Source organism: Gadus macrocephalus, chromosome 7 (genome assembly GCF_031168955.1).
Source record: "Gadus macrocephalus chromosome 7, ASM3116895v1".
Lineage (NCBI taxonomy): Eukaryota > Metazoa > Chordata > Actinopteri > Gadiformes > Gadidae > Gadus > Gadus macrocephalus.
In genome coordinates, this window is record NC_082388.1 from 14,896,090 (window position 1) to 14,918,439 (window position 22,350).

The following is a 22,350-nucleotide window of genomic DNA, read 5'->3' on the forward strand; positions in this document are numbered from 1 at the left end:
CACAATTCCAATGAAGGATCCGAGTAAGGCATGTGTGCCAGATGTGGTTTAATTTGCACCAGTGGTAATTAAGACGAGATGTTTAAAGTTTAGATGGACATTAATGTCCCAGCAGGCAAAGATGTTCAGTATACCCAATCAGGCCTGAATGTTAATGGCACATTACCACCAGAGGGTGCGGGTGCGGTTCAGTCAGCTGCAACCCAAGTTGGGTTGCGTTTCGACCACCAAAAGTGAGCTCCTCCGTTGGGGTACTGAGACGCCTGAAAGGGTGCCAGCAAGTTCGAGCTACACACGCCGCCGTTGGGTCGTCAACAAATTGTCAGTACCGTGCGACAGGGTGATAATAACCAACAAATACATTATCCGCAAGGTATTTCTGTACAACGGCGGAAGCTTAGTTTATTGAAACAAACGTCGCGCAAAAGTTGGACCCTTCTGGGACGTCCTACATTGTTGCTCATTGTTTATTGCGTCGCATTTTCATTTTCCTTGGGTTCATTAGAAGGCTACACTGTGTCGGGTTGTTATGAGGTCCCAATGCTTACGTAGCTGCCGCGGCTATCCTCATCTGGCTTTAACCCCGCCTTACCATAAGGGTACCGTCGGCGGTGGAAACGTGAGCCGTAACTGAGCTGCGCTATACCCCACCCTCACTGAGGTTTTCAGGTCATCTGGGCGTTGAAGTGGGGCGTATACCCCTCAGGGGCTGTGCTTTAGGTGTTTCCACAGATAAATAACAAAAAGAAAAGATTTTTTCATTTGATCAAAATTACTTTCTTTGATCAAAATCGTAGTAAGGGATGTCCATAGAGCATGTGCAACACATTTGGTTTAATTTGTGGTTATTAAGAGAAGAGTACAGAATAACTTATCCAGACGGATCTTATGGGTCAAAGAGGCCAAATGTTCAGCCCGTCAAACAATACGGCAGCTCTCTCTTGTCTCCGTCTTGATTCTCACCCAGAGCAGTTTTTCTTTTTAAATTAATCTCCAGCCCACATTAGACACAGTCCGTCAGTCCCTTATTGAGAAAATGTGACGTGAACAGGGATGTCACTCACAAAATTGGGTGAGAGGTTGAGTTTGTAGAGCTGGTAGGTGGACTGCAGCAGGCTGGAGACCAGGGAAGACACCAGCACCTCCTTCCCCAGCTTGTTGACATCTGTGGCCCGCCGCTGGCTGCTGGCCACCTGCACCGTCCAGCGGTCCGTGTCGGCGATGATGCACACCGCCTCGGCTATGGGCTCGTCCAGCACAGGGTGCTGACGGAGGGAAAAGGAATGGATGGAAGGAAAGGAAGGTTAGGCGGGAAGAACATCAGGAAGGAAGCAACAGAGGTATCACTTTTATTTCAATACAATTCAAGATCTTGGAAATCTCAAGGTTTAATTCTCAGAATGACCTAATACCCCATCTTATGTTGCATTAAAGTTGGCATATTATACCACCAGGTGTGAGGGTGATTAGCCCATTACAAGCCGTTTGGAAAATCTGCCTCTTCTGACATCACAAGTTGGTGTGTCCACCCAGATGTGTGCTGGATAGATCAGTCTACCAGCCTACCCAGTGGACTGTAGCAAACGTTGCTCATTTATCCATCATACCTCTGTCTGGACACGCCCACTTGTGCTGTCAGAAGTGGCAGCTTTTCAAAACGGCTTGTAATGTCTAATCACACTCACACCTGGTGGTATAATATGCCGCCTCCAAGTTGTAAACTCTGAATTGATGTTGTCAATTCTGGCCATGGCATCGGCGTCCCCCTCTCTTGCGTGTCATGGCTCATCCATTACCTGCACAGCGTGGCTCAGCTCAGCCATCAGGCCCTGTCGCAGAGCCTCGTCGCAGGGGATCCCCTGCAGGACGAAGTCCGGCACGTAGGTGGGGCAGTAGCCGCCAAACAGCGACCTCCCGAAGTTAGCGATGCTGGGCTTGGAATAGGTCTCCGTCTGCTTCGCCCTATTTCGATGGGGAACAATAACAAAGTCTTACTACAGATACTTCAATGCACCGTGTCACTGTTTTCAACATTTCTCTACGCGTGTGTGGAGGACTCATGCATCTGCGTGTGTGAGTGTGCGTGTGTGTACCGACCCAGGGAAGGGCACCAGCACCTCCTCCTGCCAGTCCTCCGTGTCCTCGCTCTCGCTGTCGCCCAGGGCACTGTCGAGGCTCTCGTTGCGCGGGATGTCCCAGTCACCGAGCGCCGTCTCCGCCTGCTTTTGGTCCCCCTTGGTCGTCCCGGCGTCCTGGGGCGCGGTGACCGACACCACGATGCCCTGGTCCTGCGCGGCAGAACACGGCCCGCAGCAGCAGTGGCCTTCCGTCGAGTCACACCTACACCTCTCCCGGCCGTCCCCTGCGACCGGCCCTTCTACCGGACCCACACCCCGACGGAGCTGGGAGCCCGCACACGCCTCCGCCTCCGGAGCGGCGGCGGCGGCGGCGGGCCCCTGCGAGGCCCCGGCTGGTGGATGGGCCCCTGAAGGGTCCAGCAGCTCTTTATGCGTTCTGTCTGTGGTGCTGACCCCCGGTGGCGTGCTCACCGGGTCGTCTATAGTCCTGGTCTCCACGGGGTGGTCCTGGCTGAAGTACTCGTCGAAGTGGCTGTAGTCGTCCGGGCCGGAGCCACGCCCCCACTGGGGCATCTTACTGGAGACCCGCAGCAGGGCGCACACCCGGTCCCGGCCTGGCTGCAGTCGCTCCTCTGGCAGCACGCTGCTGCTGCTGGGGGAATCACAGCCTTCCGCCTGCTGCTGCTGCTGTAGTGGTGGCTGTTGTGGTTGAAGTTGTTGTTGTTGTTGTTGTTGTTTATCCTTCAGATGCTTCTTGTGCTTCTTAAACTCCTCCTCCACCCTCCTCCTGCGGCTCTCCGTGTCCGACTCGGGGGACATGGAGTCCCCGATGAGAAAGGTGACCTTGTTGGCCGGCTGCTCCTCTTCCCCCCGCATCAGCTGCATGGGCCCCGTCGCCATGGAAACCGGCGTCGCCAAGGAAACCCCCAGCGACGGAGAGGGGCGCGTTGGGGAAGGGCTTTTATCGGGAGGCTTCTTCTCTAGGGGAACCCCCAAGGTCAGAGGGCCGGGGATTCTTATTGGATGGGTGCAATGGGCCGACGCCGTGTCTCCGGGGCCCTCCTTCTCCCCGGGGCTGACCGGGCTGGGAGTTGTCGGGGTGATGGGTGTTGATGGCGAGTGGAGCTCCGGCACCGGGAGGGTTCTACTGGGAGACGCAGAGCCCACAGGGACCACTGCCTCCAGCCTGGTTTCCTGTCGGGGGCGGACGGACTTCCTGTGGCGCTGCCCTTCCTCCTCTGCACTGACCAAGGGCAGCTCCGGCCCGCCCACCTCCCCCCCTAGTCCTGCCTGCAGCAAGCTGCTCCTGGACCCCTGGCTCTCACTGCTGTCCTCCTCCTCCTCCTCCTCCTCCTCTTCGTCCTCCTCCTCCTCCTCATCCGTGACAGTGACCCTGGCCGCCGCCGGTGCCGCCTTGGCCACACCGCGGGGCTCCGCCCCCGTGTCCGTCTCGGTGCTGCTCTGCTGGCTGCCGTCCGACGGGGCGGCGGCAGGGGCGGCGGCGTCGTCGTCGTCGTCCGGGCCTGGGGCCCCCGGGGCGGCCTGGCCCAGGTAGTCGCCGCTGGGCTTGTGGACGGTGATCAGCACGTAGTCCGACTCCTCCACCTCTCCCCGCCGCAGGGAGGTGGTGATGAGGGAGCCGGGCATGACGATGGCCTCGTCCTCCACGCTGTCCAGCAGGTGGCTCTCCAGGAGCTCCGAGCAGCGGATGAAGTAGGTGAGCACGTAGAGCAGCCGCTGCACCATCTCCTGCCGCCGGCCCACCACCACCGTGCGGCTCAGACGCACCGGGGAGCCGATCGCACCGTACAGGTCGCCTGGGGGAACGAGCACAGACACAGACACAGACACAGACACCTTTTTAGCATAGGCTTGGCCATAGTAGCAGCACAGTAGGGGGAAACTAAGGGTAGGATGGGGTAGTAGTGGCTGTGTATGGTAATTTGTTAACAATTGCAATATCCGTAGTGTGGTGAAATTACATTTTCAGAAAGGAAGAGAAAGCCATCATCATAAATATCAATATGAGTGGAAAATGGCTAGGTAAATTAAGTAATTTGGACTAATTCTATTGGCAACATTTAATTTAGTGAAGGCAGTTTGCACTGGTACGATGGTTGGATCACCCAGACCTTTAACACTTTCAAAACACAGAGAAACACACCTCAACTATAAGTCGCCCACTAGGTGGGGATGTCGACTTAGTTTTCACCAGTTTCCTTATGGGTCTTTGGCCATCCACTTTTGTTTCCCACATTGAGAAGTTGACACAGGTTCCATTGCACAGCTCTATCCATTTCTATTCTCTTCAGAAAAGCATCTACAAGTTGACCCAAGTTCCATTCCACTGCCCTCCTATTCCTATATTCTTTTTCTGAAGTATTCTTCAGAAAAGTGCCAAAGACGTCCCCCGCGAGCCACACAGCAGGGCGAGCCCCCCCATGTACCGCGTTATCCCCCAGTGTATTCCCTATGCATGTTCAAATCACGTCTATTGTTAGCGGTGTGTGCCCCCCCCCCCCCCCCCCCCTCCCCCGGTTGGCTAACAGACACAGTGTCTGTGCTTCCGTGTGTGGGACATGAGCACTGGGACGCTGAAACCTGAGTCCCACAGGTCATGGAGCCAGCGCCGTGACGTCATCAGCAAGAAGGCGTTTCCTCCTGATGCGGTGATGCACCTCACGCCATTTACCAGAAACCCTCAGACGCTTCGTCCCAACTGCTAGACTAAAGATGGCTACTCAGCCAGGCTCCCCTTTGATAAGGATATGGAGTACGCATGTACTCCATATCCTTATCAAACCTGATATCTTACATTCAAACGTGGTTATTGACTTTAGGTGGAGGCATTGATATTTGAACACCAACCGGTGAACTAAATGTATTTGATGTGCTTTAATGAAGGGCTCAAGGAGCACTCCCTCTCTGTGTGGCTGTGGGGTCTTATCCTCACCCAGCTGGGCCCACAGTGGGTTGTACGGGTGTGTCTTGGCCAGCATGTCCACACTCTGGGACGAGTGCTTCTCCAGGAAGATCTTAATTGGAGGATGCCCATTGGGCATAACTGTAGGCACCCAGGCCAGATGATTGGTCAGGATTGCTGTCAATAACGCGGGGAGGAATCTGTGAAGGACGGCAAAAGGCAGGTTGGTTTGTAATATGTAGAAAATAGAATAAATATATAGAATATATATATACGTAAAGTGCAGAATATGAAGTGGGAATTTAAATTAATTTAAATAACATAATACAATTGAAAAGAGTAAATATTGAAAATGCACATTTGTTGAGAAGATGGACACACACATACACACACACTATGCCTTGTGTGTACGCCCACCACAAAAACATTCCTTCCCACATGCACGTGCACGCTCACACAGCCTGATTCACTTCATTGTAGTCCGCAGTGTCTCTCTGGTTTCCTTCCTCATGACTCACGGGGGTCATGGAGGTGTTCAGCTGTGACTCATCTACAGTGGCAGCAGTATCCACAACCCACACTCACCACTGGCTAACACATTGATCACATACCCATACTGGGACACAGCCTGATGGCTACCTCATCCACGATGGGTCCGTCACATTTAAACCTACCGAGTCCTCCCGACATTTAAGGGAGCCTAGCTGAGTTGAATAATAATGGATGTAGGTCCTTGCTTAGGGCTTCTTGCTCCATATATTAGTAATGACCACACTTTTTTAATCAAGCATAGGGTTGTTTTCAGCACAGCCACTGTTAATGTGGGTGGTGGCGAGTGTTCTCTGATTGTGAGAACAGCAGGGGTCAATACAAGGCCCTGCTACCAATTCAGACATGGACAATCAGCAGTGCTAACATCAACAATAACCGGCAGAGGCAACAGCCTCCCACTGAGACACAAGAGTGTGCACAAAGAATAACCCACACTCTGACTGCAGGGGGTGTTGAGCAATGGCCCATGTCCCCTTGAAGATTGAACACTCATTTGGGAGTATGTAATATATGCATGCTGTTCATGTGGCTATGCATTTGCATCTGAGTTATACCCCCCACACCATACTGGGTTATATTGTACTGGACCTCTGTCCACACTGGGTTACATGGTACTGGACCTCTGTCCACACTGGGTTATATGGTACTGGACCTCTGTCCACACTGGGTTATATGGTACTGGACCTCTGTCCACACTGGGTTACATGGTACTGGACCTCTGTCCACACTGGGTTATATGATACTGGACCTCTGTCCACACTGGGTTACATGGTACTGGACCTCTGTCCACACTGGGTTATATGGTACTGGACCTCTCCTCTCCACGCTGTGTTAGATGTTTGAAGGCCACTCAACTGGTTCTTGGAGGCCTGCTCCACCAGCAGGGCCAGCTCCCGCATGAAGTTACTGCACAGCAGCTGCCTCTCTGGGGCCACAGAGCGCATGGTCAGCCACACCGGCTCGGCCACCCGGGGCATGGTGTACAGGTCGCAGATGGTCGTCCTGCAGGGGACAGAGATATAGGAGTTATAAGGACAGAGATATAAGCATTATAAGGACAGATATATAGGCATTATAAGGACAGAGATATAGGCATTATAAGGACAGAGATATAGGCATTATAAGGACAGAGTTATAGGCATTATAAGGACAGAGATAAAGGCATTATAAGGACAGAGATAAAGGCATTATAAGGACAGAGATATAGGCATTATAAGGACAGAGATATAGGCATTATAAGGACAGAGATATAGGCATTATAAGGACAGAGATATAGGAGTTATAAGGACAGAGATATAGGCATTATAAGGACAGAGATATAGGCATTATAAGGACAGAGATATAGGCATTATAAGGACAGAGATATAGGAGTTATAAGGACAGAGATATAGGCATTATAAGGACAGAGATATAGGCATTATAAGGACAGAGATATAGGCATTATAAGGACAGAGATATAGGCATTTTGAAGAGAGAGATATAGGCATTTTGAAGAGAGATATAGGTATTTTGAGACAGAGACAGAGAAACTATTGAGGGACACAACAAAGTAAGGAAGTGTAAAAAGTGTAGTAGATAAGAGCTGTATAGAGGGATCACAAGAGGTTTTACCAAGGGGGGAAGAGGAGCAAGGAGGAGGTGAAAGACGACAGGAGGAAAGATGATGAAGGATGAAAGGCAGTGAATAAATAAAAAACTGGAGAAAGAAGGGGGGTTAAAATAGGGAGAGAACCAGGGAGAGAGAAAGAGAGAAGGGAAGATGGGGAAGAGCATTGATAAGAAGACGGGCTGAAAGAGACAGAACAGACGCCTCATTGTCTCCAATGTTGAACAAAAGAGGTCTCAGCCCACAGTGCTCTGCTGTCTGCTTCCCCAAGACCCTGGAAGACCTTAAAAATATGCTATATATGTATATATATATATATACTGCAAACACAAACATATAAACACATGCGTGTGTGAGTGTGTGTGTGCGTGTGTTTGGCGAAGTAAACAGACACCAACACTTATGGAAGCTGTCTGGGCTCCCAGATCAGCACATCCAGTCCTACTGTCTGCGTGTGTGTGGGCCCGGGCGAGTAGGCCGGTGTTTCCATGGAACAGCTCTGGTATGATGTGAAGCGTCTCGGCAGCGTGCCAGAGCCTTTGACGCAGAGGCCAGTGGGGAATCTCTCCTCCCCCCCCTCCTCCTTGGGGAAGGGAGACGGGAGGGGGGGGGGGCATGAAATATTGACCGTTTGCCGGCCTGCTTATGCAGCAGAAGCAGCAGCAGTACGTGGGATACAGACTGAAATAGTAGAGGAATAATGACACAGGGAAAAGGGGAAGGCGATGCAACAGGGCGGTTGTCACGGCGACTGACTTCGGAAGCCCACGTGAGAGGTTGACTGGATGACTGGGTCCGTATGCGTCACCTTTACCGCTGAGGAGTGCTTCTGTTGATTTGTTGATAGTATTGCGTTACCTAGACGATCACCTCCTCATTCCCTCCCTCATACCGACACAAGGCTAGTAGGACCACAGTACAAGAGGGTCCTCATTCTGCCTCACAGGTGGGCAATATGCCCCTCCCCCCCCCTTAAACCAACACAGAAACGCCATGAGCAGATGTCGTTTGGAATAGGAAGTGAAGCCCAAGAACCACTTCTGCGCTGCGCTCCAATTCATTCCCATTTCTATGAAGGGGGTGGGAGGGGCAGAGACCTTGGTTGACCCTGTGTAATGTTGGGAGATAGAGAGGGGGGGAGAGGGGGGAGAGAGGCAGAGAGGGTGAGAGAGGGGGCAGCGCGCCAACGCTGCTGTCAGCTCGGGGTGATGGATGAGGTGGCAGCCTGTCCAACATGCTACTGATGTCTCTCTGAGTTAACACGCATATGCAGGGCGGTCCTGCACAGGAATGGACTCATTGGAAATTGCAAAATTCAAAATGGCAAAACGAGGTAAAAAGACGGTAGTCTTGAAAACCTACCGGACATTTGTATTTTATTGACTCGTTTTTTTATTCCCTTTTATGATGTATATTGATAAGGGTCATTTAGAAGCCAAAGGCTTGGGCAGACCCGATGACAAGTGCGTGGTAACGTGATCGGGCCCGGCTGCAGGTGATAGCATGCTGCTGTGGATGAACCTTGAGAGGAGCAGGATCCCTCCCTGTTTCTAGAAACACGTTAATGCCTCCCGGAACCAGATACGTTACACACACCACAACCACCCCAATGTTGGATTCAAATGTCTGACCATGCTATAGACAAACTCCTTTGGGGTGACTGAACAGTGCCTGGGATGGGAACCATAACGTGTGAGGGACGGAGCTATTTAGTGTCAGGGGCGGAGACATGTAGTGTCAGGGGCGGAGCTATGTAGTGTCAGGGGCAGAGCTATGCAGTGTCAGGGGCAGAGCTATGCAGTGTCAGGGGCGGAGCTATGCAGTGTCAGGGGCGGAGCTATGCAGTGTCAGGGGCGGAGCTATGCAGTGTCAGGGGCGGAGCTATGTAGTGTCAGGGGCGGAGCCATGTAGTGTCAGGGGCGGAGCCATGTAGTGTCAGGTTGGAACTATGTAGTCTCATGGGCGGCGCCATGTCGTGTCAGGGGCGGAGCCATGTCGTCTCAGGGGTGGAGGTATGTAGTAGCTGGTATGTCGTGTCAGGGGCGGAGCTATGTAGTGTCAGGGGCGGAGCCATGTAGTGTCAGGGGCGGAGCCATGTGGTGTCAGGGGCGGAGCTATGCGTTACCGGTTTTGTCACGGATCAATGAGGTAAGATAAACTCTTACACCTCTTGCCCACTGCATCCATCCGTTGACGGATCCCATTGACTTTGAATTGGGCGGAGCCGCAATGCATTGTGGATCCATCCGTTCAGTTGGATCCGTCGGCTCCGTCAAGAAGTTGAAAATGTTCAACTTTTCAGGCAGCGACGGATCCGTCATCCAATCAGATTGCGTATGCTCGGGCTTGGCTGACGGATGCCTCTGCAAAGACTACTCCCCCATCCGTCAGCCACGCCTTCCGTCATCCGTTGACGGACGGTGCAGTGGGCAAGAGATGTTAACCAATTGGCAGGATGGAGGTTTCAGAGCAGGCCGATTTTAACACATTTATTTATATACAGTGGCCTACTAAACAGGTTTACGTTTTAGCATGTCCTCCCATCGAATACATGCAAAGTTTGGGATAACCAGTCCTGGTCGAGTTGGTGTTAGCTGTTGGCCAAGGAGGGATACAGATACAGAAGAGAGGGCCATCGTCTCAGTTATCCGTCCTCTTGTAGATCTGATATTAACGGTCCGTTGATGTTTCCAGTTCAGACCCATTTCAGGTGACACACGTGTATAGATCCCGGCCCCCAGCTATGATTTGTCGACATATATTTCAATTGCTGCTGGCAATAGAAAATGAATCGTCCTGTTCAGCCAGAGTAAAGCTCATCCATAATCACATCTATAACATTAATTTAAGGTCTGATTTGTGACACTACAACCACCCCGACCCTACTCTACATCCAAGAACCCTGAAGGTTCATATCTACACCGACCTGACCTACTGCGGGTTCATACCACCTTGACCTAGTGCAGGATCATATCTACATCACCCTGACCTAGCGCAGGATCATATCTACACCACCTTGACCTAGTGCAGGTTCATAACTACACTACCCTGACCTAGTTCATATCTGGCATACCTTGGATGTACATGAGCACAACGGTGATTACGTCAGGATAGCGCAGCACTACGCAAACCCAATTCTTCTACTTCTGCTTGCTTGACGGTCAACACTGTCTGGCCATCTTTCTCAAACTCTTTAGTCTGAAGGGGAGCTTGTTTATTTTTACCGCTCAGTGAGTAGGATTTACTATTCTGGTGTGCGAGCAGGGTGCATGAATAGGACAGAGTTGCTGGTGGATGGCATCCAAGGAGCGCATGACCACAGCAACAAGAGCCGTTGGCAGGCTAAGCTAGGGAGTCTGTGTGTGGGCACCCACACACTCACTTGATGTACACATTTAACCTTAATGACCTCCACAACGTCTCACTTTTCGTCGCTGCTAGCTAAACTGTTCACCGGTTATTGAGCAAGTATAGAAATTAGAAGCCAAAAGGTTAGAAGTTGTGAAAGAAATACCCTCAACAAATGCCATTTTCTTTCCTAATGCGCATGCTTCTTCTAAATCTTTATGGCATTGCCCAACAATGTTATTGGGGTATTACCTCCACCAACTGGCATAGATTCAGGATGGGAAACTGGAATGGGTTGGAGGCCAGAGCACCGAGGGCCCTCCATGGCAGCAATTATCGTACATAACAAAACGTGAGCAGCTTTTACGTCTTCGCCACCTAAAGAGTTTGTTATGTACGATCATTCAAAAACCCCATGTTATTTCCCATTGACATTTGACCGATGGAACCAGGAGCCTCGGAGGCGGGTCTTATTCTCTAGATTCCCAGGTCTATGGAACCATGTCTGCGCGACCACCACACAACTGCTGCCGTCCATGGCCTCTGAACGCGGACAGTATGGGCTTAAAGTCCCTCCCCTTCGGGTGGACTGCGACCTTCCTGACTTGCTTAATGATATTTTAATGACAAAAAGATTAGATGTAATTCATGCCACGATTCAAACGGGTTGAAAACATATTGCTCTCTCGCCGTTGACTACAAAACATACGTCTTCCGAAACAAGGTCCCATGGGGACTTGGGCAGTCTGTAAACAGAATCAGATCTGCAAGGGGTTCAAAGATCTACAACAGCCTAGCGACTTTGAGAACGAGCGGTGCACTTAGCCAGAGATCCATTCCTGCCACCGCCTCCAACGGAAATGTATCCCCGGGTTTTTGTGACGTGCGGACACGGGACATAAATATGACGGTGGCCTTTCAACCCAACCGGATACCTTGGGAGGTATCAGCATGTGACTCCTCGCTGACTCTTGCTGGGTCAGGGGAGGTAAGGTGACGTTCCATTTCGAGGACTTTAACCCTGTCCATCTCAAATAGCTAATGTGCCACAAGGAATGGTTGTTGTCAAAGAAAATCTCGAGTCGGGCCAGCAACCACGGGGGTATATTGCACGTCCATCGTAATCCATCGTCCAAGTTATTATTGTGTGCGCTCCATTTGTCTGAAGCAAAACAAATCTAATTCCAAAAAAAAAATGCACATTCTACAACAAACAAGAACAAAACTGAAGAACAAAAAAATAAATATAAGACAACAGTTCAGTTCAAAACAAAATGTAATGTTGCAGGCATTACATGTAAGACGAACAAAAACAAGTCTGTTTTATAGTGTATTTGACCCAGTTGAAGAATCCACTCCCGGGGGGTGACCCTGACGTAATGGGAGACGCAAATCCCGGCTGGGATGGGCAGCTGCAGCGAGTCAAAACCAATCAAGCCAACCCAGCACATGTGTATGGAAAAAGGCTGTTGTGTATGTGCACGATCTCAGATGACGGGTATGTCAAGCGACACTCATGTCGCGGGCTTCATGGCGTCTACTCAAACAGCAGGCTGCCATTGGTGACCGCAGCGGGCCTCACCTGAACTCGTTGAGGCCGTCCACCATGCGGCTGTAAGCCAGGGCCCTCTGGTTCACGTCAGCGGACCTCCGGCTCATCTTCATGGCCTGGGGGGACACAAAACATAAGACGATTTGGAAGCAGCCCAGGGTCTGAATGAAGCCGGAGCCCAGGAATTTAAACAGCAGACTATTGACTACTTAATCTGTCCGACACCTTCTCCTCTAGATTCCAACTGCAATATTCATGTCTGATCTATTCATAACCGAGCACTAAATGGACTTTGCTGACAGGCAAATTGGTAGAGAAAGGTTAATTACACCTTTCAGGGCTGTGATTGGGTGTAGTGATTGCATGGAAGAATGTATATTTGGAAATAGAAGAACATGTGTTAAGAGAAAAATCCTATCACAAACATAATAAGAGGATCAAATTAAAGCTGTCGTGTATAGTTCTCTACGACATGCTTAGAGAGACAACCATTTATGAATATTTACACACTTGAGCCCTATTCTCTACCTGTTCAATGGCACTCTTGAGTTTGTTCATGTGGCTCTCGAAGAGCGGGAAGTGGGAGAAGAAGAAGTCCTGGAAGCGCCTGTTCTCCTCAGGGTCAGGGGACAGCAGGAAGATGACCCCGATGGCGATCTTCTTCTTGCGGGCCACGCCCAATCCGGGCCCGCCGCTGTCGTCGGACATGTTGAAACTCTCGTCCACCGACCTGCAGAGAAGTGATGCATCCCATAAACCAACTTATCAATAAGGTCCATTTTTTATTTCAACCAGACGGAAAGACTACATAGGATGACATTCTCATGAAGTCCTTATGACAGCCCCCCAAAGACCATTACAAACATACAGCAGTCAGCGGAAAGGCAAAACCATAATATAGACTCCTATACTATAAGGACATGTGTTTGACTCATTGTGTGTAGTCAGTCTGTGTGCGTGTGCGTACCATCGGGGGAAGACCCCGTTCTCCAGGCTGGTGGTCTGGCTGCGCAGCCAGCGGCGCTGGTAGCTGGAGGCACAGCTGCTGCTGAGCGAGGAGCCCGGGGAGGGGAACGGCGTGATCAGCAGGCTGCTCAGAGACGCTGGGGGAGGAGAGGAGGGTAGACATTTTGAGTGAGAGGGGCGGGACGCACGTGTGAGAAGAAGTGACGCATTAATTTGGGGCGGCAGTAGCTCAGGAGGTAGAGCGGGTTGGCTCAATCCCCAGCTCCTCCTAGCTGAGTGCTGAGGTGTGCTTGAGTAAGGCACCTAACCCTAACTGCTCCCGACTAACTGCTCCCGACCAGCTGGCTGTCGCCTTGCATGGTTGACTCCGCCGTCGGTGTGTGAATGGTGAATGTGAGGCAATATTGTTTGCCTGTGTGAGGCAATATTGCAATTTGGGTGGCCAATGGTTAGAAAAGCACTATATAAATGCGGTCTATTTACATTAATGAAAAGGAGAAGAGGAACAGTCAAATCAGGCGTGACTGGTGTGATCAGTCCAAACATTAACATAACATAACAGATCCAACAAGTGCTTGGATCCATTTGGAAAAGAAAACATCACTGGAGAAAGGAACATACCGACGGTGAACACATGTCAAACGAAGAGAGGAAGTAATTCCAGTAAAAATGGCCTAATGGGATCAGATATCCCCCTGCTGGACAATCGTCACATGATGCTGGTGTTGTTGATGAGGCTGGACACACACACACACACACACACACACACACACACACACACACACACACACACACACACACACACACACACACACACACACACACACACACACACACACACACACACACACACACACACACACACACACACACACACACACCTCCCTGCTGGGTGTGTTCATGTACGATTGATGGTCACCTACCTGACCTGGCGATGCCACTGTCCCGCTCGTCGTACATCCCGCGGCCGGGCATGTCCATGGGGTTACTGTGACCTGTAGCAACACCACACGATACATATTCATGTGAGTGAGTGGATGAGTGAAAAAAGAGAAACAAATGCAGGTATAATGATGAGGTGCGGAGAAGGGGATAAGGAAGGAAGAAGTAGTAGGAGGAGATGGAGAGAAAGAGGGTGGTGATAGAGAAAGAGAAAAAATACATTTTGGAAACAAAGCAATGTGATCACTATGAACAGCATGGTGTGGGAGGGCAACTTTTGTGTACCATGCATCTGAAATAGACACGACAGTAGTCTACGTTCCCAACAATGAGCTAACATAACAGCAGTTGCCTGATGTTGAATGCTTGATTGAAATACAAAAGCTGAGGTAAAACAAAATTAGAAAGTGTGTGTGAACATTGCTGTTGAAGTTTCCTTCGGAGGCAATACACAGGTCCATACAACCCGCAGGTGTGGACAGGGGAGACTCAAGAGTGTCTCATGTTGTTAGCGAGGCCAGAGTTAATAGATACAATTAACAGGACAACAGGCAGTGCAGAAAAAACACAAGCAAAGACAATTCTGCTGCCGATGGCTTTGCACGCGTGTATCTTGTGGTGCCAATCTCAGTGTCGTTAGTCTTTTGTCATCTACTCGTTACTTCTTGTTAAGGAAATAACAGGTCAAATGAAAGCACTACTGTTCACAGAAATCATTAATAAATCAACATTACTGGGCTAAACAACAGGGATTAGCACCTGTGTAATTGAGTACATGGTCCATTATCATGTTTCCTCCAACACACAAGGTGGTGTGGTCAACCCAGCATTATCCAAGAAGGAGGAGACTGTGCAGGGGGTATATGAGACCGATATTGGACTCATTCACATGGTTCTAGTAGTGGACTGCTAAACCAAAAAAAATCGAAATGGATGAAACAAGTTTTTCCTGGTTGCAATTTAAAATAAGTTTAGAGAAAGCTGTTGCCAAATCCAGACACTACATATGTATAAATTGCCACACTCCTAGCATCCTCAGGGACATATTATTCAAGTTCAATTTGACGGCAAATGAGAGGCAGTCATAAGAAGGAGTCAATTGGATGTGAAAACAACAAGTAACAGAATGTGCTGTGATGACATGATATTTTGTGGTAGCCTGACATCACCAGACCAATTCGCAAATGCGTATTAGTCTGGAACCTCCGAGTTCAATTTCAATTTCCAAGGGGCGTTATCAACAGGCGGAGACCAAAATGCTTCTGGGCCAATCAGAGCAACGAAATGTGTGGCACATCAGCAGAAGCCATCTAGTGCTCCGATAGGGCACTACTTTGACCAGTCATCATATTAAATCCGCCCCATATTGGATAAACGGTTTTGATCGGCCCGACCCTTGGCAAGGTCAGCTGGAAATCTGTCTGAACGATAGCGGGGCGGACGCATACTCCAGAGCAAATATCACATGCGCTCACAGATTTGTCTCGTTCCCAACCTAATTATGTGGAGCAGTCCCTTACACAAAGATCCAGCAACTGCCATAAAGAAGGTCCTTCATTGTTCTGTTTTTTTTCCTCCAGAATCAGAGGCGTGACGTTTAACGACATTACCTCTAAACAACAGGACAGACTGTGAACATCGAGTGTGAACCGAGTGGTGAGGTGCAAGTGCTAGCAATGCACATTCATACCACACTTCAAAAAGCAAGCAAAGTCGCTGTGCATCATGTACAATATGTTGATGTGCGATGCAACAATGGCGGAAGCAACGTGCGAGCAACGTGTTTCTGCAATCAGAAACCCGTGGATGGAGAACTTGGAGAAAAGCAGTGTGCGGTTGCAGGCAGAAAGGTGCGCGGCAGACCTAAGACACTGTGGACAGTCGTTCACTAGTCTCTGGGTTCTTCAGTTCAATTTCCCAGTGGCAGGTCATACATACAACACGTCATCAGAATGTCCCCCCCCCACCCCACCATGCTGGTTCACTCCTTTAACTCTCAATTCGGATAAGCCTGCTGCTCACTTAAAGGCGGAACAAAAATGCCCTCAAATTCAGAGCTTCAACGTTTTATACGGAAGGCGAGGGGGAATAAACATGCAACAGCCCCGCCTTGAACCAACCTGCCTCGAACCTTCCACCTTGAACCTTCCGCCTTGAACACCCCCGCCTTGACGCGCCCTGCCTTGTACAGCCCCGCCTTGAAAAGGCCCCGCCTTAAACCACCTTGCCTTTAATCACCCTGCCTTGACCCACCCTGCCTTGATAAGGACCCGCCTTGGACCAGCCCGCCTTGATAAGGCCCCGCCTTGAACCACCCCACCTTGAACCACCCTACCTTGATAAGGACCCGCCTTGGACCAGCCCACCTTGATAAGGCCCCACCTTGAACCACCCTACCTTGATAAGGACCCGCCTTGGACCAGCCCGCCTTGATAAGGCCCCGCCTTGAACCACCCCACCTTGAACCACCCTGCCTTGATATGGCCCCGCCTTGGACCAGCCCGCCTTGATAAGGCTTGAGAAGAACTTTCACGCCTTTGATTTGTGTTCTTTAAAAATGTGTTTGACAAATGGTTAAGTGTGCATTTCAGTCATGTCTCATGCATGCATATGAGGAAACAGTAATTGAGTGTGACCGGAACAAAATAATACAACAATGTTGAGGGATAGCAGATTGGGGAAGATCAGAAAATAAAACTACTGCCGCGTGCACCATTAAGCACTCTACCATCATTCCTTATGCATGCAGTTTCTAATAGTTTCAGATTGAGGTGAGATAGCAGTTGCATGTTAGCTTAGCCAATTATCGCCAAGGATCATTGAATATACTACTCATCAAATGTCTCAACACCTTATAACGTGGCTAGAACCCAACCGTAGTGCAGTGAGCCAACAGCAATTAGCCAACAAGAAGTATAAATCATTGATTAATAAATAGCACATAAATGAGAATCATATTAATTGGATGTGCAACTATTATCTCACCCACCGAGCAGCAGCCGTGCAGTCTGTCAAGAACCATCATACAAAACACCACCACCGGCACCACCTCCTACTGCAATCACTACTACTACCACACAAGCCACGTGCTCCTATATCTAGAGAGCGCTACAGGCACATGCTGCCTCTGCACCGCCCTGCACACACGCGGGCCAGGGGCCGACCTGAAAAGAAAGACGCGCTCTTGATGAGCCGCAGGGGGCCTTGCTCAGAGTAGGCCCGACGAGGACTGCAGAGCTGAGAGAGTCCTGCGCAGCAGGATGACAACATAGCACAGGAAAGGGTGGGAGGGAAAGAGGGAGGGAGGGAGGGAGGGAGGGAAGGAGGGAGACACACATCAAAAGACATTAACTTCAGTTAGTGAAGCAGACAGAAACAGGCAATGTTGGGAGCGCAACTATTAGTTATTGGAATATCATTTTGTATGGAGTTTCTGAAATACATGAAGCGGCTTCATAGATCTTTCTGGAAATCAGAAAAATAGTCCTCGTTAAAAAAAAAAATCCAAGAATAGAGACACTAAGAGGAAAGGAAAAAGTTAAACTTGAAAACTTGTATTTATTACAAAAATTTGCTTCAAGTAGCAATCTCGAAGATTCTCATGTAAACAGATGTCTGTGAAGTCACTATATATCTTGGAATGAGGTAACACGATGGAGACTATGCCTATATGGCCCACAGATGGAAGCCCTTGTATTTGCAGTATTATGAATGTAGGAACTGGGAGTCAGTCCCACCAGTAGAACGTAAAACACCAGGGGGTGTACGTTTAAGACACCACTGTTGCTCATAAGTTTTGTTAGGGGGGCTGATTTGCATTATATGCATTTACAGGACGAAGCTAGAGTCTCTCTCAAACAGAGTCGGTCTCCATCCTCCATTTCAAAGTGCTCTCTTTCAGCTATCCATGTGAACTGAATTAAGTTACTAGACAAAAAGAGAAGAGAAACCATTTTAACCATGCGAGGGGTTGAATTGTAAAGACCTTGTTCTGGATAATAAGTCTATAAGGAGGCTAAAACTGTTTAATATTTTGGTTTGAGTTAATGAAAGAAACACTGATAGAGATTTTTGTCCCACTGATATTTGTCACAATTCATCTAAATAAACTTAAGACAAAAGACTGCAAAAAATACATTCTAAATGAATCTTTGGTTAATATCCACTAAATGAAAAGCATTGGATCTGCTCTGAACGGCCGTTGGTCTGGGTACTTGGGTTGTCATAGTTACCTATATTCCCCAGGAGGCTGTTGTTGGGATCGGGCCGCAGGGTGTTGGGGTCCCCTCCAATGAACTCCAGGCTGTCTTGTAACCTGTCAGAAAGAGAGGGAAACAGAGCGTGATAGGACGAGAACGCAAGAAAGAAAAAGATCAAAACACATATTTGCTGACACAGAAAAAATGTCATTCAATAAAAAAAAAAAGGCGGAACTGAATACAACAACGTGACCATATGACAAAACCAAGCTCATGACCATATGACCAAACACAAACTCATGACAAACACTAACTCATGACCACATGACAAACACTAACTCATGACAAACACTAACTCATGACAAACACATACTCATGACCGTTTGAAAAATGTTATCCAAACATCGGCAGGGTCAGAGAGACAAATACAGATATATACAAGAATGCAGTTATGAATGAGGTGTAGTGTACCTGGGCAGTGTGTGTGTGTGTGAGCTTACATGTTTAGGCTTCCAGACACACTACCTCCGGTCCTTGCCGTGAAGACCTTACTCAACATGAGCTGAGGAGGGGACCTGTTTTTATTAGAGAACAAGAAAAGGGCCAACATCAGCTTGGCGCGAGTGTGTTTCAAATTATATTTAACAGAACAACCAAAACAAAAAGACAACTGGTCCCACAAAAGGAAAATATCTAGATTCTAATCCCATTTAGATTGGCCCGATCCATCTAGATTGCTGCTAGATAAAACAATAAAAGAGTGATCGCGCTAAGACACGCTAAGAACTCTCTCAGCCTGTTTAGACGTAGGGTCAGTTCAGGCAAGATCACAGCTTGATATGCGCAGACACATACAGGTTGGTATCAGGGTCACACAATGTCAGGCAATGGGCGCTGACACAGTGGCGTAGTGATGAAGATCAGAATCATGTTCAATGACACAATAGCTAGAGGAAGGATAGGGAATGGTGAGGTTTTAAATAACTTTGCATTTAAATAAACAGGCGTTATATATTGTAGATTAAGCATGTTACGTGTAAACGCAACCACTGCAAAGTATGTCTAGACCAGAACCTTCAATCCAGATCAAGTAAATCATATACCGACACCTTGAATTTGTAATTTGAAGAGAGCTTCAAAATGCCTGTGTAGACCAGACCAAGGGGCACGTGAGCATCTGCAGAGGGATGGGGGGCTGACCTGATCTGGTGGATCTTCAGCGTGGAGCCTTTGTAGCTCATGGCCACCGAGCCAAACATCATCTCCCCGAGCATGACCACGTCAGACGAGCATCTCGAGGCCTGCTGGTGGAGGAGAGGAGGAGGATGTCATGCGAAGAACAACAGTAGAATGACGTAGTTGGATTGGATGCTGTCCAACTCATGCACACCCGCAGACACATAGATATAAGAGACTACCTCAATTTAATTCTTATTATTCCTTTTACTGAACGGAATACCTATATTTTATTGTTTTTTGCACATTTTTTATTTCTAAACTGTTCGATTTGTTATTTTATATAGGGCTGAAATTGTTGAAATTTGTTTTTTATTTCTTATTTTTATTCTATTTGTCACCTTATTTAAATATTTAGCATTTGAATGTTGCACAATGTCTGCAGGCTCTGCCACTTTTCATTTCACTGTATTGCTTGTATGACGTATGTGACCACCATGTATGTGAAGCCAGTTTACTCTATCTATCCTGTGATGTTTTCAAAGGAAGGGACATGTGATGTCAGTCGACCTGCGTGCGCTCTAGCTTTATTATGTCTGATAAGGGATCACCGTCTCTACGTGCTTGTCCGCACACCACACTACATGTGTGCGCACCCTAAGTGAGGGGCGTGTGCAATGCGTGTGTGACCTGGAAGCGGAGGCCCGGCTCCTTGCTGTCACGGTTCTCTGAGGCACAGGAGGAGGAGGAGGAGCTATCCAGGGAACTGCTGCTGCCCCCTGTAGGATGCAGCTGGCAGCACTTTCCAAACATCTTGGCCTGGCCCTCGCTACACATCCGCTGTAGAATAAACAGACACACACACACACACACAATGCAATCCTGTTGTGAAACACGTTGAGCAACAAATTGAACCACAGTGTCTTCGGTGCGATTAAAAGTAAGCAGGCGACTGATGGTCTTGTCTAACCATCAGATCTGCAAAGCCATACACCACCGTCACAAATACTTTCAGGCCTGGATGAGACTCATGTATTAGTTTGTAAAGTGCACAAACAAACAAACAATTATTCACGCGGTTTGTTGCACATGTTTGCACAAATCTTGAATAATTGATCACCAAACTAGGGATATTATTCTGACCAAACCCAGTTATACTTTAAAACATGCATCTGTTTATTTGTCCGAAAAACTTCCAGTAAAAGTGTGCGTGCATGCATGTGTGTGTGGCACTGCAGCAGGCTCTGCTGTTAAACATGTAGACAGAAAAAGTCCAGGAGCATGTGACTGTCCCATCATGTGACCTCCCTGGAACTCGTGACCGAGCAACACTGCAATCCCTCCCTCTCTCCCTCCCTCCCACAGGCCTCTCCCCCTCCCTTTCTCCGCTGTATTGTCGCCCTCTCGTTTCCCAAAGTCTTTCTCTCTCAAAAAATGTCAACGTCCCTGGCACAGATAGACACACAACAGGCCACACACACACACACACACACACACACACAGACACACACACACACAAGTGATCCACTGGGTCAAGCCCAGGGGAGTTTGAGCAAACCGCAGAGAAAACAGAGTCTGATTCTTATAAAATGAGTAAGCAGTCGACATGTGTGTTGGTGTTCATAGTGTTAGGGTTAGAGAGAGACACTACATAGAAGCTAATATACACACAGGGGTGAGACAGTCAGGTCATAGTGACATAAAGAGAAGGAGAGAGTGAGTGAAGGGGACGTCATGTGAGAGCAGAAGAATGCTGCTTCCACATCTTATGTCAGCTGAGGCCATTAATGCTGCTGATAAGCAAAACCAAATAAACAGTTCCTCCCATCTGTGAGAAACACACCCTCTGAACACACACACACACACACACACACACACACACACACACACACACACACACACACACACACACACACACACACACACACACACACACACACACACACACACACACACACACACACACGTACTAAAGTAGCACTAAAGCAGCGCTTACAAGTATGATTGAAAAATAACAGTTATTAACAATAGTTTTAAAAACTATTACTAGTATAACTGGTTTGGTTTGAGTTAAGTGAGTGTGTGCGTGCATTTACTACTTCAAACATCTGAAGCTTCAATAAGTGAGTGTTTTCTTCTGAGAAACAACTCTTTCCTCTCACTATCCTAACTGCCTTCCGAAACCAATACAGAGACTATGTTCTATTAACTGATCTCAGTGAGAAAGGGGAAAGCCAAAGGGGAACGCCATCAGTGAGTGTCTTTGTGACAGATACCATCTCCACTCTGACCGACAGTAGACCAGATCCAGCGGCTACAACCCCGTGGTGCTATAGCTGAATAGCATTAAATCAATAGGTCTAAAACACACAACGCCATTTCACAGCATAAAACAGAAACAGGCTACCGCACCCAAAGCCCTGCCTCTGCCATCTGGACCTAAACCTTCTTTAATGGTCCCGGTGCTTATGGGACATTTTGCATTTACTCCACGAAACCTAAAGCCCTATTCCAAATGGGCCTGATGCAAGAGAAGGTCATCCATGCAGTGAGCTCTCACCGTGACGGGGGTCTCCTCCGCGCCCCGCTTCTTTGTGCTGGAGTCGAAGAGGACATTGCGGCCGCGTCGCTCGCAGTCCTGGTACACGATCAGCCGGATCTGGCTGGGCTCCAGCTGGGTGATTGGCCAGCTACATGGACAGAGAAAAGGCATGGTTTAAGTCGCATTTTAGCAAAACATCGACTTTATGTACAGCTCGGCACTGAAAAGCGCACATTTCGGTGACAAACTCTGTATGCCATTGAAGATATATATTCCTTGAATGCAAGTGTATTTATCTACGTCTTTGTGGTCTGTTGATGCTTACACCTCCAGAATGTCAGAGGCTCGCTGTTGTTCAGTCACTGGTATTAAAATCCTGAGTAAGAGGCGTTCGACTCTCAGAAACCACTGTCTAATTCGATCCCAGCAACCGTGCTGAAACCAAACCCGGTGTACACACATAGAC

At 48.7% G+C, this 22,350-nt stretch overlaps 1 protein-coding gene and 1 long non-coding RNA gene across 6 annotated transcripts in view; both read right to left on the minus strand.

Moving 5' to 3' along the window:
• The window catches only part of fnip1 (folliculin interacting protein 1), a 37,742-nt gene that overhangs the window by 3,785 nt on the left and 11,607 nt on the right, over nt 1–22,350 (minus strand). For 3 of the 5 annotated variants that reach the window (XM_060056822.1, XM_060056821.1, XM_060056824.1), the window contains exons 2-16: nt 21,903–22,032; nt 20,033–20,182; nt 19,367–19,467; nt 18,667–18,741; nt 18,200–18,282; nt 17,132–17,215; nt 13,949–14,020; nt 13,027–13,162; nt 12,588–12,789; nt 12,090–12,175; nt 6,409–6,555; nt 5,032–5,201; nt 2,098–3,895; nt 1,797–1,962; nt 1,065–1,265 (exon numbers count right to left, since the gene is read on the minus strand). In XM_060056822.1, the coding sequence (XP_059912805.1) occupies nt 1,065–1,265; nt 1,797–1,962; nt 2,098–3,895; nt 5,032–5,201; nt 6,409–6,555; nt 12,090–12,175; nt 12,588–12,789; nt 13,027–13,162; nt 13,949–14,020; nt 17,132–17,215; nt 18,200–18,282; nt 18,667–18,741; nt 19,367–19,467; nt 20,033–20,182; nt 21,903–22,032 (3,601 nt within the window). The remainder of the gene's footprint in view (nt 1–1,064; nt 1,266–1,796; nt 1,963–2,097; nt 3,896–5,031; nt 5,202–6,408; nt 6,556–12,089; nt 12,176–12,587; nt 12,790–13,026; nt 13,163–13,948; nt 14,021–17,131; nt 17,216–18,199; nt 18,283–18,666; nt 18,742–19,366; nt 19,468–20,032; nt 20,183–21,902; nt 22,033–22,350) is intronic. The other 2 variants (XM_060056825.1, XM_060056823.1) reach the window with 2 other exon arrangements.
• Nucleotides 15,467–17,125, minus strand: LOC132461610 (uncharacterized). Its single transcript, XR_009526642.1, has 2 exons — nt 16,334–17,125; nt 15,467–16,287 (listed from the first exon to the last, which is right to left on the minus strand). It is a non-coding gene; the product is annotated as an uncharacterized LOC132461610 (long non-coding RNA).